Here is a 13,679-nt window from a genome sequence, read left to right as displayed (position 1 = left end):
ATGGGAGAAACACAATTCAGAACGTATAACATTTAAAGGAAACCCAAAGCAGCCTCTGTTAGATAAGATTTGCTCAGTTTATGTACAGCTTCACAAAAAGGAGTCCGGAAGCAATTTACAGGGACAACAAAATGTAATAAAAATGCATTAAAACTAAATATATATACAGTGGTACCTCGGGTTACATACGCTTCAGGTTACAGACTCCACTAACCCAGAAATAGTACCTCGGGTTAAGAACTTTGCTTCAGGATGAGAACAGAAATCGTGCTACTGCGGCAGCAGAAGGCCCCATTAGCTAAAGTGGTGCTTCAGGTTAAGAACAGCTTCAGGTTAAGAATGGACCTCCAGAACGAAATAAGTACTTAACCCGAGGTACCACTGTAGTTCATTCACAAAAATCACCCAACAACATAAAATTGGGGGGGGGGAGGATAGATCTCTGCATGCTGTACATATCACAGTGAATTGATTTTTGTTATTAAAGGGAGCAAGAAGAACCTCTTCGTGAAACCTCTAGCATAGGGGTGTGGCACCTAATCTGGCTAGAGAGCTGGACAGTTTTCTTCACTCCCTCCGCCTCCAACCTGTGATCACCCAATGTCACAATGACTTAGAAGCATAGTATTGTAGAGTTGGAAGGACCACAAGGACCATATGGTCCAACCTCCTGCAATGCAGGAATCTTTCACCCAATGTGGGGCTTGAACCCGCAACTCGTGAGATTTGGAGTCTTATGCTCTCAGGTGCCTGAACGGGTCTTGCAGAGCACTTTGCAAGGGGGTTTTGCAGGCACTGCTGATTGACGGTGCCTGAAGCACTCTTTCTGCTGAGCCAGGTCTTTTACCTGCCCCACACCTGAGGTTACAGGGCAGGTGGGTGTGACTTGGCTGAAGTGGCCTCCTCCACGGACTGGAAGTTCCCCACCCTTGCTTTAGAGAAGGCTTTTAGCAGGCATGTGCATCTAATGCATGAAAATGGAAAGAAATTGAACAGAAGGTCAACCCTGGCTGTTCCTAGCGTTCCAAATTTACCATTGTGAAATGAGAAGGAACACTCTGAGGTCAGCAATACAGTGGTGCCCCGCAAGACGAATGCCTCGCAAGACGGAAAACCCGCTAGACGAAAGGGTTTTCCGTTTTGGAGGTGCTTCGCAGGACGAATTTGCTATGGGCTTGCTTCGCAAGACGAAAATGTATTGCGATTCCTGGGGGGTTTTTTTCACTCCCCACCCCCTTTTTCTAAGGCACTAGCTGCTAATAGCCTTTTAGCAGCTAATTCGCTAATCCCTTAAGCCTTTTATAGCCGCTAAACCGCTAATAGCGCTAATCCGCTAATGGGCTTGCTTCGCAAGACGAAAAAACCGCTAGATGAAGAGACTCATGGAACGGATTCTTTTCGTCTTGCAACGCACCACTGTATATGTCAACTTGATGACAGCCATACCCAAATCCAGGAGTCGAGGGTTTGTGTTCTCCCACCCCACACCCCTTGGTAGTGGAAGTGAAATAAGTAGAAGGGTCTGCTCTGTTGGGCAGGCTACTGGTCCTTACGTCAGGCTGGGTTAATCCAGAGGCTTCATCCTGCCTGTCAATCACAGGAACTAATGTTGTACACCGTTTTTCCTTTCTCTGTTTGAGGAGGGCTCTGAAGCCAGAGTAGTTTACTAGGCTACATACCATTTAACCTCTAGTTCTTACTGTAATTCCTTCTATGTTGGCCTTTGCTTGGGAAAGAAACCTTTCTAGTGTTCAGTAAAAGCGATTTCAGGAGCGGAAGCAAAGCTGCTGCTTCCGTGGTGCTTGTTTCCATCATCTTCCTGCCTGCTTGATGAAACCTCCTGTGTGGGGGAAACTTTTGGAGCCTGACTTCTATGCAAAAAAATCTGAGCAGTGCTTCCACCCACGAGTTTTGTCATGGAAACCAGCCGTGCAAACGGTTTTTTGGTGGTAGGATTAGGTGGATCTGCCTGAGTAATTGCCATCTCCTTGGAAGAACAGAGCAGCGCTGCCTATGCTAGAAGAAATGATATTATTGGGTGTCATGTGGAGAGTTTGAGACGTGTTAAATGAATTAAGATCCGTTCCTCTGCCTGAATCTATAAACTCTACCAAGATGCCTCTAGATTCTAGGATGTTTAGCAGAAACAGAACACATATCTTTAAAAAAGGTGAAAACTTTGAAATTGTTGTTAAGTACCTGAATATCGGGTCCTCAGGCTTCAGAAGCTACTTCCAGTTCTGCATTTCTAAGCTTTGCAGCAGTGCTTTACTCCCTTACAACTGCTTTTCCTTCATGCTTAATATTGTTTTAACCATATGAATCAGTGGGTTGCAGTCTTGAAATTGCTGCACTGTGTACAACTTTGTTTTTCCAGGGGAAAACAACTTCCTACTTAAGGGGAAGAGATGCATTTTTGTGTATTATAGTTGGAATTGCTCTGGAGTCATTCTCCAGAGCAAACCTTACCATAGCACAGGCAGCTTCCCCATTTCTTTTTAACCGTTTGTGTCTCTATTTCTTGCTAGCAATGACCTAAATGAAGACACCCTGGAGACGGAAAATGCAGCCTCTGCAGCCGCTGCTGCTTTTACAGCCTCTGCACATTTGAAAGAAGCCCTGTTAGGTAAGTGGGGTGAGTAACAGAGGCTTGCCTCTTTTGTATCACAGTCACTTGCATTAGCCGGTAGCATTGCCAGCAGAAAGGCTCAAGAGCACATAGGCTGAGGGGTTTCCAGCTCTTGCTTCCAGCTCCTGGAATGAGCATTCTGAGGTTGGGGAAACTGCTGGGGATCTGTCCTTTCCTGAAGGACAGTGGGCTTCTGTGTTCCTAATAGAAGACCACTAATGTATGGGAGGGACGCGGGTGGCGCTGTGGGTTAAACCACAGAGCCTAGGATTTGCTGATTGGAAGGTCGGCGGTTCGAATCCCCGTGACGGGATGAGCTCCCATTGCTTGGTCCCTGCTCCTGCCAACCTAGCAGTCTGAAAGCACGTCAAAGTGCAAGTAGATAGGTACCGCTCTGGCGGGAAGGTAAACAGCGTTTCTGTGCGCTGCTCTGGTTTCGCCAGAAGCAGCTTAGTCATGCTGGCCACATGACCCAGAAGCTGTAAGCCGGCTCCCTCGGCCAATAAAGCGAGATGAGCGCCACAACCCTAGAGTCAGCCACGACTGGACCTAATGGTCAAGGGTCCCTTTACCTTTAGTGTATGGGAAAGTCACATAGGTCAAGAACAGGACAGGGAGCCTGTGGCTTCCCAGTTGTTGGACTCCAGATCCCATCAGCTCCAGCCAGCATATTCAGGGATGATGGGAACTGTAGCTTAACAACATCTGAGGGGATCTCCCCAGCCTTGATGGAGGCAGTAACTTTGTTCCTGGCCCCTGTCTGTCACCATTTGCCTATTTTATAGGTGTGCATTCGGGGGGGGGGGGAGGGAATTAAGGAGCCAGTGTTGTGTCCAGGTGCTGAAGACCATCAACCCTGGCTCAAGATATTCACCATTAGTTTTCCTTCCTATTCCACGGTTCCCTTCCTCCTCCTATATTGTTACACTGCACACCTTGCTGCCTGTTTCGCCTCACTACTCCTTAATTCTGGAATGGTCCAACTTTTTCCCAGCTGCCCCATGCAAACCCCTAAAATGTAGGGGTTCCCCCCACCCTCTCAATCACGTTTTGGGAGGACACGGTGGCGGCGGCAGCGATGATGTCCAATCATGCAAGTGGAAATCCCTGTGCTGATGGAATGTAGTGGTTGAATGCCACCCTTTGACCCCCTTGCTGCCCCAGAGGTTTGTGCCCCATATCTCTCTGGCTTGAGAACTTGCGTATTCTTAAACCAATCAAAGTTCGCTTGGTCAGAGTTACCACTTTACCTGTTGCAGGATAGGTAGAATGCAAAAAATTTGTTGTTGTTTAGCCGTTTAGTCGTGTCCGACTCTTCGTGACCCTATGGACCAGAGCACGCCAGGCACTCCTGTCTTCCACTTCCTCCCACAGTTTGGTCAAACTCATGCTGGTAGCTTCGAGAACACTGTCCAACCATCTCGTCCTCCGTCGTCCCCTTCTCCTTGTGCCCTCCATCTTTCCCAACATCAGGGTCTTTTCCAGGGAGTCTTCTCTTCTCATGAGGTGGCCAAAGTATTGGAGCCTCAGCTTCATGATCTGTCCTTCCAGTGAGCACTGAGGGCTGATTTCCTTCAGAATGGAAAGGTTTGATTTTCTTGCAGTCCATGGGACTCTCAAGAGTCTCTTCCAGCACCATAATTCAAAAGCATCAATTCTTCGGCCTTCTTTATGGTCCAGCTCTCACTTCCATACATCACTACTGGGATGTCCAAAATAGAGAGGCCTATTAGGACAAAAGCAGTTTGTGTGTTTCTAATTCAGGCATCTATGTCTTTACAATTACCACTTTCACCACTGGTGAAATTTAGATTGTTAGCTGCTCAGGACATAGAACAGTATCTCCACGTTCATTGGTTGTACCCTACGATTCTATGTAAATAACTTGATAATTGTAATGTATCTCATTTATGGGAAGCAGTTAATCAGGCTGGTGCTCAGTAATAAATACTTTTTCATCCTGTTTTCAGTTTTCCTCTCAACTGTATTCCAAACTTCTTTTGCCAACCAGCAATCAATGGTTGTAACCTTTTCAAAAATTTTTATCTTTCCCGATCCCTCTCCCTGAAGTGAAGATGGCTGAAGGTGATGATTGTGTGGAAGCTGAGATAGTTTATCCCATCACCTGCGGAGATAGCAAAGCCAACCTAATATGGAGGAAGTTTGTTTGCCCCGGTATCAATGTGAAATGTGTCCAGGTGAGATGGTTTTATATCCTGTAATGTGTAACATTTCCATTCTCTAATCTTACGTATTGCTTGTAAAAGCACACAGATCCCAGCCCCCATGGTCTCATCATCTAAATTTTTAAAAAATGAGATGGGAAGGGAAGAGAAATTGGGAGAAGAAAAAGTTTGCACGTGACTAGGTTTATAAAAGGAATTACAGCAAAATACCTTTAGAATAATTAACCTATACCTCAACATGTCTCTCTTCCCTCCAGTATGACAACCATTTGATAAGTCCCAAGGAATTTGTCCATTTGGCTGGCAAGTCCACCTTGAAGGACTGGAAGAGGGCAATCCGGATGAATGGGATCATGCTAAGGTTAGCCTGTTTGTGAGAGTGCCTGTGTGTTCCTGCCTGCAGACGCAGAACTGAAACGTATCTTTGGGGCATGTGTGTGTCCCACCGCCTCTTGCCTTAGGGAGGCAGAATTCACAAGGCCCTAACCTATGCCATCTGGTATCTAAATTAGGTGTCCATTGGGTATGTCTCCTAGGTAGGCTTCATTGAAATGCATTTCGGTACAGCTAGCTGAAGCATGAACATGCAACTTGCGAGTTTTCAGGGTGATTTAAATAATAATAAAGCTGAGATGGACGTTCACGTTGGTTTTGTGTGTTTTAGGAAGATCATGGATTCGGGGAAGCTGGATTTTTACGAGCATACGAAAGTTTGTTCCAATACCTGCCGAAGCACTAAAATCGACCTGACCGGAGCTAGGGTGCCCCTAACAAGCCAGACGTCAACAGAATACATACCTCTCACGCCAGCCTCTGCAGATGGTAATGTGAACTGCATTCCACTAGGCCACGAATTCTACCACTGGTTATGCTGGCTGGAGCTGATGGGGGTTGTTGTCTGGGAGTATCTGAAGGTCCACCAGTTGAGACCCTAATAAGGCTCGCTGTACCTTTGTTAGAATGATACAGAAGAGGAATATCCTTGTTGTGTCTCCTTTTGTCATGGTTGCACTGTTGCAATCTTGCCAACCCTGCGGAGGGTGGGGGGTGGCAATAACAGCCCAGTGGAGGGTGGGTAATGAGGCTGTTTCCCTGTGCTGTTTTGAATGAACCGGCTGGTTCTTGGCTGCAATCTTCTACTAGAACTGGAGGAGACTCAAATATTTCTGTGGTCATCAATACAGTCACCAACCCATTCATTCCATTGTCCCTGCTGATCAATCAACCCATGCTTTTCAGCTTCTGGGATATCATACTTAAGAGGACAGATGTCCCACAGAAGGCTGCCTGCAGAGCAAATAGCGCTGATCATTACTCATTTTGTGTGTGTGTATGTCCTATCCTATCTCCCAAATAATATACCGTATTTTTCGCTCTATAAGACACACTTTTCCCCTCCTAAAAAGTAAGGGGAAATGAGTGTGCGTCTTATGGAGCGAATGCAGGCAGGAGGCTCTGCTCAGCGCTCCCTTTAAAGAGCCGCGTGGAGCGTGTGTGCGGCTCTTCGGGGCTCTTTAGGGGATGAAGGCTCCCCTTACCCGGGAGAGGCTGTGCGCGGCTATCCCATAAGCCAGGACAGCCAGCGGGATCGCTACGCAGCCATCCCGCTGGCTGTCCTGGCCTCTGGTATCCAGAATATTTTTTTTCTTGTTTTCCTCTTCCGAAAACTAGGTGCGTCTTATGGTCTGCTGCATCCTATAGAGCGAGAAATACGGTATCCCTCTTTGAACCCCCTACAGGTTTGTTAGGCTGAGAGACAGTAACTTTCCCAAGACCACTTAGTAAGCCTCCCTGCAGAGCAAGCTGCTGAAACCAGGTCTCCTTTATTCGAGTGTTGCATGCTACCCACTACATCACATTGACTTTCAGCTCAGCCAGGGGAGTACAGTCACACCTCGGCTCCTGAACGCCTTGGGAGTCGGAACGTTCTGGCTCCCAAACAATCGAAAACTGGAAGTGAGTGTTCCAGTTTACAAACATTCTTTTGGAAGCCGGATGTCCAACGGGGCTTCTGATAGACTGCAGGAGCTTCCTGCAGCCAATCAGAAGCCATGCTTTGGTTTCTGAACATTTCAGAAGTAAAAACGGACTTCCGGAACAGATTCCATTCGACTTCCGAGGTATGACTGTATTGGGGAAAGCCAGAAAAACCTTGGCATCGGTAGCCAGTCTTCCTAGGGGCAGGTTGGTACTCGCTTGGGAGCTGGCACCATACATGCTCTGCCATGTCAAGGAGGTATGCCAGCTGAAGTATCCAGTTCTAGGCTAAATGAACCAATGGTCTGACCTGGTATAAGGCAATTCCGTATTTTCCTACACCAGTGGTGCCATAGCTCTGTAGAACACGTGCTTTGAATACGTGAGGTCCAAGTTTCCATCCCTGGCATGAGTGCTGGGAAAGATTTCTGCCCGAGACCTTGGTGAACTCATTGTAATAGAATAGCAGGTGGACCTCTGGGCTGAGTACAAGCAGTTATGTGAATTTGCCTGTGTACACATGTATGTGTGTTTCATTTTAATGTTTCATAGAAGTATAAACAGCCACCAGACACTTGGTGAAGCTCCAAAGGGTGTCTTCCTATGTTGATAGTTTATTTCTGATTCCAAGTATGGGGATCAACCAAGCTCTGTATTGAACAACAAAAACACCGATATTGGGACCCAACTCCATGGTACACAGCCTTGAAACTTGCTGACTGATCTGATGCTAGTCATGGTGCCCTAGCTTGGGGTTGCCATGAAGAAAAAATGGAATCTCCTCATGGTTTGTGATTCCAGGGTGGTTTATCAAATAAACCGCTTTGAAGCCTATTTGGCATTAGATGGCGTATGAATTAATAAAAAACAGTAAAAAGGGAAAGGGACCCCTGACCATTAGGTTCAGTCGTGGCTGACTCTGCGGTTGCGGCGCTCATCTCGCTTTAATGGCCAAGGGAGCTGGCGTACAGCTTCCGGATCATGTGGCCAGCATGACTTTGACGTGCTTTCGAACTGCTAGGTTGGCAGGAGCAGGGACCGAGCAACGGGAGCTCATCCTGTCGCGGGGATTCGAACCGCCAACCTTCTGATCAGCAAGTCTTAGGCTCTGTGGTTTAACCCACAGCGCCACCCACTGCACTACAAACAGCCCCTACAAACAGAATGCTAAGATCTTGAGAATTTTGTTCGAAATTTGTGCTAGGTTTAGAAATGCGAGGGAGATGTCTCTTTGGTTTTGACTGGCAATTGTACTGAATTTGTAGAAAAACTTAACGCAACTACAAACCAAGATAAAGCAAAAGAAGAATGGCTGTATCTTGGAAGGGCACATCTTGACTTGTTTCGCCAGCATGCCAACAAAAAAGTGGTTTTGTTGATGATTTCTGAATGCTGATTTTGTTTCAATCACAGTAAATGGGTCTCCTGCCACGATCACCATAGAAACGTGTGATGACTCCACGGACTGGACCACTGCTATTGGAGGTGATTTTCACATGCAGAGCGTTCCTGTGGCCTGGCCTCAGCCCACTACATCTTCTGTGCCACCACCTCTGTTCCGTATTGGCTGCCTAAATCTGAAAGGCTTGTGCGAAGGAAGTTGCATGTAGGTTGCCAGCTGTGTGGCACTGCCATCTCTATACATAAGGCCATGCCTCAGTGGCAGAGCACACACCTCACGCACAAAAGGCCCCAGATTTCTACCCCTGACGTCTCCAGATAGGGTTGGGAAAGACCCCTGTCTGAAACTCTAGACTGCAACTGGAGCAGTGGTCTGATTCAGTGTAAGCCAGCTTCTGATGTTTTGTCTGTGATTCCATTAATCTATTCGCATAACACTGTCTTGCCTTTGGCATGCTGGTAGTAACATACTTAGGAATAACTTGTTTTACTGGTCCAACTTTTGCTGAAGAAGGAGGCTGCATAACTTGGGAAATTGCATATTCTTGAACCGTTCGACGTTGGCTCAGTCAGAGTTACCACATTACCTGTCCCTGCATTAATGGCAGCTTGTTTTTGTAGCAGATTCTGCTGTAAAAACTGTTCCTGGAGTCTACCGCTTCAGACCGCAGGTGAGCAGTTGCATAATTTAAAACTTCCCTGCGTGTAAAATAACTCAACACCTGCAGAACTCAGAAAGAAGAGTTCTGTTTGGCATTCAAGTTTTCTATTCGTAGGGAATGGGGAGAGGAATTAAAACATGACACTCCTCCTTTAATCTGAAGTGGTAGACTCCAACAATGTGACCTCTTGCTTGTGTGGTATCACTGCAAGGCTGCTCTTTGGCAAATGTTATATTCCCGGGGTGAGTCTATCAAACATTTGGTCGGCTTCGTTCCCCCTGCTGCTTTGCAGGTTTTTCAGGATTCTCTCACTTCCTTCCAGATGATACATTTACATTTTGGCGAGGTCTAAAGGAAGCTGGTCTTTTGGAAGAGGTGATTCAGGAATTCCATGCGGAGCTCATGGAGACCATGAAGGGCCTGCAGCAGAGGATTCAGGAGCCCCCCTTGCAACTCAACGGTAAGAACTGGCTTGCAAATAAATGGCTTTGTCTTTTTAAGTCTCCTTGTTTAGAGATCCCTTGCATTGCTAGCACATCTAAGGAGCGCAGGGCGTTAAAGGTAGTGCTGGCAGTATTGGGAAGTCTGGTTTGTAACCAGCGTTTTGGACTTTGCGGTGTTTATTTTTTATTTTAGCATTTGCTATGCACTTTCTGACTTGATAATACAGGTGTTAGGAAGTTGATGGAAGAAGATTCTACTCGTAGCGTTTAAGGGTTTGTGTGCTACCTGCTTCTGTAGCTGGTGAGTGGTGCAGGATTCGGCATGCTGATTTTTCTCAGCTTTCACTTAACAATAAATCTACTAGTTCTCATGGTTTCAAAGAATGATATCTTCTATACATTGCAATATCAGGGGCGTCTTGCATATGGCTCCAGGTAGGTGGGATTCAGAGCTTTAGTGACCTGCCCTGGGTCTTCTTCTTTTTTCAATACCGTAATGGCTACTACAGTGGTACCTCGGGATGTGAACGGGATCCATTCCGGAGTCCCGTTCGCACCCTGAACAGAACGTAAGACGTGACTGTGCGGGTCGCGTTTTGCCACTTCCGCGCATGCGCGTGGCATCATTTGGACCGTCTGCACATGCGCGAGCGGTGAAACCCGGAAGTAACGCACTCCATTACTTCCGGGTCGCCGTGGAGCGCAACCCGAAAATACTTATACTGAAGTGTGTTTATCCTGAAGTATGACTGCATTTTCCCCCCTGTCCATGCCTTTTGCTGCACTTTCCTGCCTCCTTATTCAATAACCAAAACTACAGTATTCCAAATTCCTTCGTAGCCTGATTCTGGGATGCAAAATGTCTCATGATGATGGTGATGTATCAGTGCAGTTAGTGCAACTTATTCTGTGTGCAATGCTCAGAATCTGCGTGGTTTGGTGGTAGAGTACAAACAGCTGTATATATCACCAAATGGAGGTACATCGTAAAAATCATACCTCCTTTTACTTTACTAAACATTCATTGCTGATACTGGAGAAAATTGTTTTAAATAACATAAGCATCATTGGAAAGTGTCATATCATACCATTAGGGATCTGGGATTTATGGGTGGGCTGGGGTGGTTGTTTTAATTGAGTTTTATTGGGACATGGGTGGCACGTAGGGCTTGCCGATCAGAAGGGCGGCGGTTTGAATCCCCGCAACGGGGTGAGCTCCCGTTGCTCGGTCCCTGCTCCTGCCAACCTAGCAGTTTGAAAGCACCTCAAAGTGCAAGTAGATAAGTAGGTACTGCTCAGGCTGGATGGTAAACAGCGTTTCTGTGCGCTGCTGTGGTTTCGCCATAAACGGCTTAGTCATGCTGGCCACATGACCCGGAAGCTGTAGGCCGGCTCCCTCGGCCAGTAAAGCGAGATGAGCGCCGCAACCCCAGAGTCATCCACGACTGGACCTAACCATCAGGGGTCCCTTTACCTTTACCTAATTGAGTTTTAATATGTTGCTGCCCACCCTGGGACTTTACATGAAGGGTGGATGAGAAACACAATTAACAATAATAATGAGCGTGTATGACACTTTATAGAACATCATAAGCAGAAGAAAATGATTTGGGTCCCTGCTCCAAAAAATTTGCAACTTAAAGGCAAATGGAGTGACACTTACTTAGTCTTCATTGGGTTGAGGAAATGGGAATTTAAATCTTGATAAATAAAAATTCCAGCATTGTGATCCACTTTTTCCTTCCCTCTCCCATCTCTACAATAAGAAAAATAATGGGTTTCTTTAAAAAAAAACAACCCCACATTGTCATGCTTTTCTCATCAGTCAGGGTTTTTTTTAACCTGTTGCTTTCCCTCCCAGATGCTGTCTTGCTCAACAATACAGTCCAGAACTTCGGCATGCTGGACCTGGTGAAGAAAGTTTTAGCCAGTCACAAGTGCCAAATGGACCGTTCCCGAGAGCAGTATACGCGAGATTTGGCAGGTACAGTTCCTTAGTCCCAGACGCTGCAGTTCCATTATCAACTCTATTGAAACCTCCACAGGAGGACTTTCTGAAGTCAGTGTTCTGTTGCCAGAATCGTGGAACGTAGTACAGTACTAGTGAAAAGACACCATGGTATTGGGGGTTTGCACATGCCAGCATCGGCATCCATAAATTGTGTCAGCTTCTGATTCCCTACATCTGCCATCTAGATGGCAAGAGCGGCAGGCAGGTTATGCACAGGTTCCACATGGCTTGTAGGAACTGAGGTCCGTTCTTAACCTGAAACTGTTCTTAACCTGAATCACCACTTCAGCTAATGGGGCCTCCTGCTACCGCCGCGTGATTTCTGTTCTCATCCTGAAGCAAAGTTCTTAACGCAAGGTACTATTTCTGTGTTAGAGGAGTCTGTAACCTGAAGCGTCTGTAACCCGAGGTACCACTGTGTTTTAAAGCAGTCCTTGCCATGCCATACCACAGTTGCCGTGTCATTTAAGAAGAGGAGGCCAGCCTCTGTTCCTGGCTGTTTGGACTTGGTGGGTGCCCTTGCTCATCCGCTGCCCTTTCTTTCTCTCCCTCTTCCTCCAGCTCTGGAGCAGCAGTGCGATGAGCACCGGAAGAGAGCGAAGGAGCTGAAGCACAAATCGCAGCACCTCAACAACGTGCTGATGACCCTGACGCCAGTCTCCATCCCGTCCCCTCTGAAACGCCCCAGACTGACCCGAGCCACCTCAGGGCCTCCCGCCATCACCTCCCAGCTCCTGACTCAGTCGGCGCAGATCGCCCTTGCGCCAGGGATGCCGGTCACGCAACTGGCAAACCTGCCCATAGGCAAAGTGGTCTCCACCCTCCCGGCATCTGCTCTTGGGAAGACGACGGCGCAGGTGACCTCTGCTGGCTCCCCGGCTTCTCCACTGCTGGGCGGATACACTGTCCTGGCCTCTGCGGGCTCGACTTTTCCCAACGCCGTTGAAATACACCCGGATGCTTCCAACCTCACAGTCCTGAGCACCGCGGCCATACAGGATGGCAGCACCGTGTTGAAAGTGGTGAGCCCCTTCCAGCTGCTCACCCTGCCAGGACTGGGCACGGCCATTCAGAACGTTACGCAAATGTCTCCCAGCGGGAGCACCATCATGACTGTGCCATCTAGCATTGTTGAGGGCACCACAGCCAATGAAGACCATACAACCATCGAGGTAACCACAGTGGGGGACGAGCCTGAGCAGAAATGAAGCGGAGACTTTGACCCACCTTCCGAGGTGTGCTCTGGGCTCACACGGCCGTCCCTCTGAGGAGGAGGAGGAAGGGAAGGGGGCACTGGGCATAGAGAAAGGGAGGCAAGGTCGGCTAATGGGAGGATAGTGAGGTTGGGATCCTAGAACAGAGAGAGGTGTGGAGGGGAGGACACCAGGCGAGAGAGAGATCACTATTCCACGGGAACCATTAAAAGCTGCAGCCCTTCCATCCTCGGCTTGTTAGCGCTGTACCATATCTGGCCACCCCCAGCTGGAACAAGGAGCATGTTCGGAGAGATGGAGGTAGGCGAGACAAGGAGGAGGAAAGCTTTCCAGAAATTACAGGGCACGCAGCCAGAAGGACCTTTTCTGGGTTCAGGCTGGGCTGTGTGTTGCGTCATGCTCGTGACTGGCTGCTTCTCTGTCATGTGGGGGAGAGCAGCTGAGAAGAGCAGGGCTCTGGCAGGTGGACTCGGGCAAAACGCACCGGAAAGGGTTTCAAAGGCTTGCTTGCATTTGCTCATTTCTAAATGCAGTGGCAGGCACAGCCCTGATCTGCCCATATTACCGGCTGGGATAAAATTGCAACGTGAGCCTCAGGACCTGGGGTGTTCAGCAGGAGGGTTTGCATGCAGGGCCGGCAGAAACCCATTTGCATAGGAAAGCCCATAACCTCCAAAGCATATGGGCCTCTTTGTATACCTTCATTAGAACATCACACCTTCCAGTCCTTCCTGCTATGAGGTGGGTGCACAGGGGCTGTCATTCTGCTGAATGTTGAATGCCTGAGCTTCTTCCATGTCAGCCGAGGGCTGATTCCATGTCCACTTGCCCTGCCGGCTGCTGCTTCCAGTGAGCCTTATCCCCTGGTGCACAAGCACCTCAGACCACTGTATCATCCTTGAAAAGGGCATTTTAGCCTAAAGGGTGTGCAGCGGGAAAGGAGAACAAAAATGTTCAGCTCCTGAGCTAGCTTTGGATTGCTCCAACTGGCTTGAGGGACTGATAACAAGACAGTATTTTTAAAAAAGAACCAGCAAAGAAGTGCTTGGGAGGGAGACATGCTGCTGCCAAGGTAATGGGTTCTTGCACTGAGGCTTTGTCGAGAGCAGCAAATGCAGAGTTCTTGAATAACCTATTAAATATTTTTGAAAGCATA

At 47.8% G+C, this 13,679-nt stretch overlaps 1 protein-coding gene across 5 annotated transcripts in view; it reads left to right on the top strand.

Moving 5' to 3' along the window:
- Positions 1-13,679, top strand: part of GMEB2 (glucocorticoid modulatory element binding protein 2) — a 17,993-nt gene extending 4,314 nt beyond the window's left edge. For 3 of the 5 annotated variants that reach the window (XM_083447465.1, XM_083447464.1, XM_083447463.1), the window contains exons 3-10: positions 2,529-2,626; positions 4,700-4,827; positions 5,073-5,176; positions 5,480-5,637; positions 8,206-8,277; positions 9,178-9,315; positions 11,160-11,282; positions 11,871-13,679. In XM_083447465.1, the coding sequence (XP_083303591.1) occupies positions 2,529-2,626; positions 4,700-4,827; positions 5,073-5,176; positions 5,480-5,637; positions 8,206-8,277; positions 9,178-9,315; positions 11,160-11,282; positions 11,871-12,517 (1,468 nt within the window). In that variant the 3' untranslated portion in view covers positions 12,518-13,679. Of the gene's footprint in view, positions 1-2,528; positions 2,636-4,699; positions 4,828-5,072; positions 5,177-5,479; positions 5,638-8,205; positions 8,278-9,177; positions 9,316-11,159; positions 11,283-11,870 lie in introns of those variants that run through there. The other 2 variants (XM_083447466.1, XM_083447467.1) reach the window with 2 other exon arrangements.

Source organism: Podarcis tiliguerta (assembly GCF_965153285.1).
Source record: "Podarcis tiliguerta genome assembly, chromosome: 6".
NCBI lineage: Eukaryota > Metazoa > Chordata > Lepidosauria > Squamata > Lacertidae > Podarcis > Podarcis tiliguerta.
The sequence above is the reverse complement of the archived record's forward strand: the minus strand, read 5'-3'. Positions and strand labels throughout refer to the sequence as shown.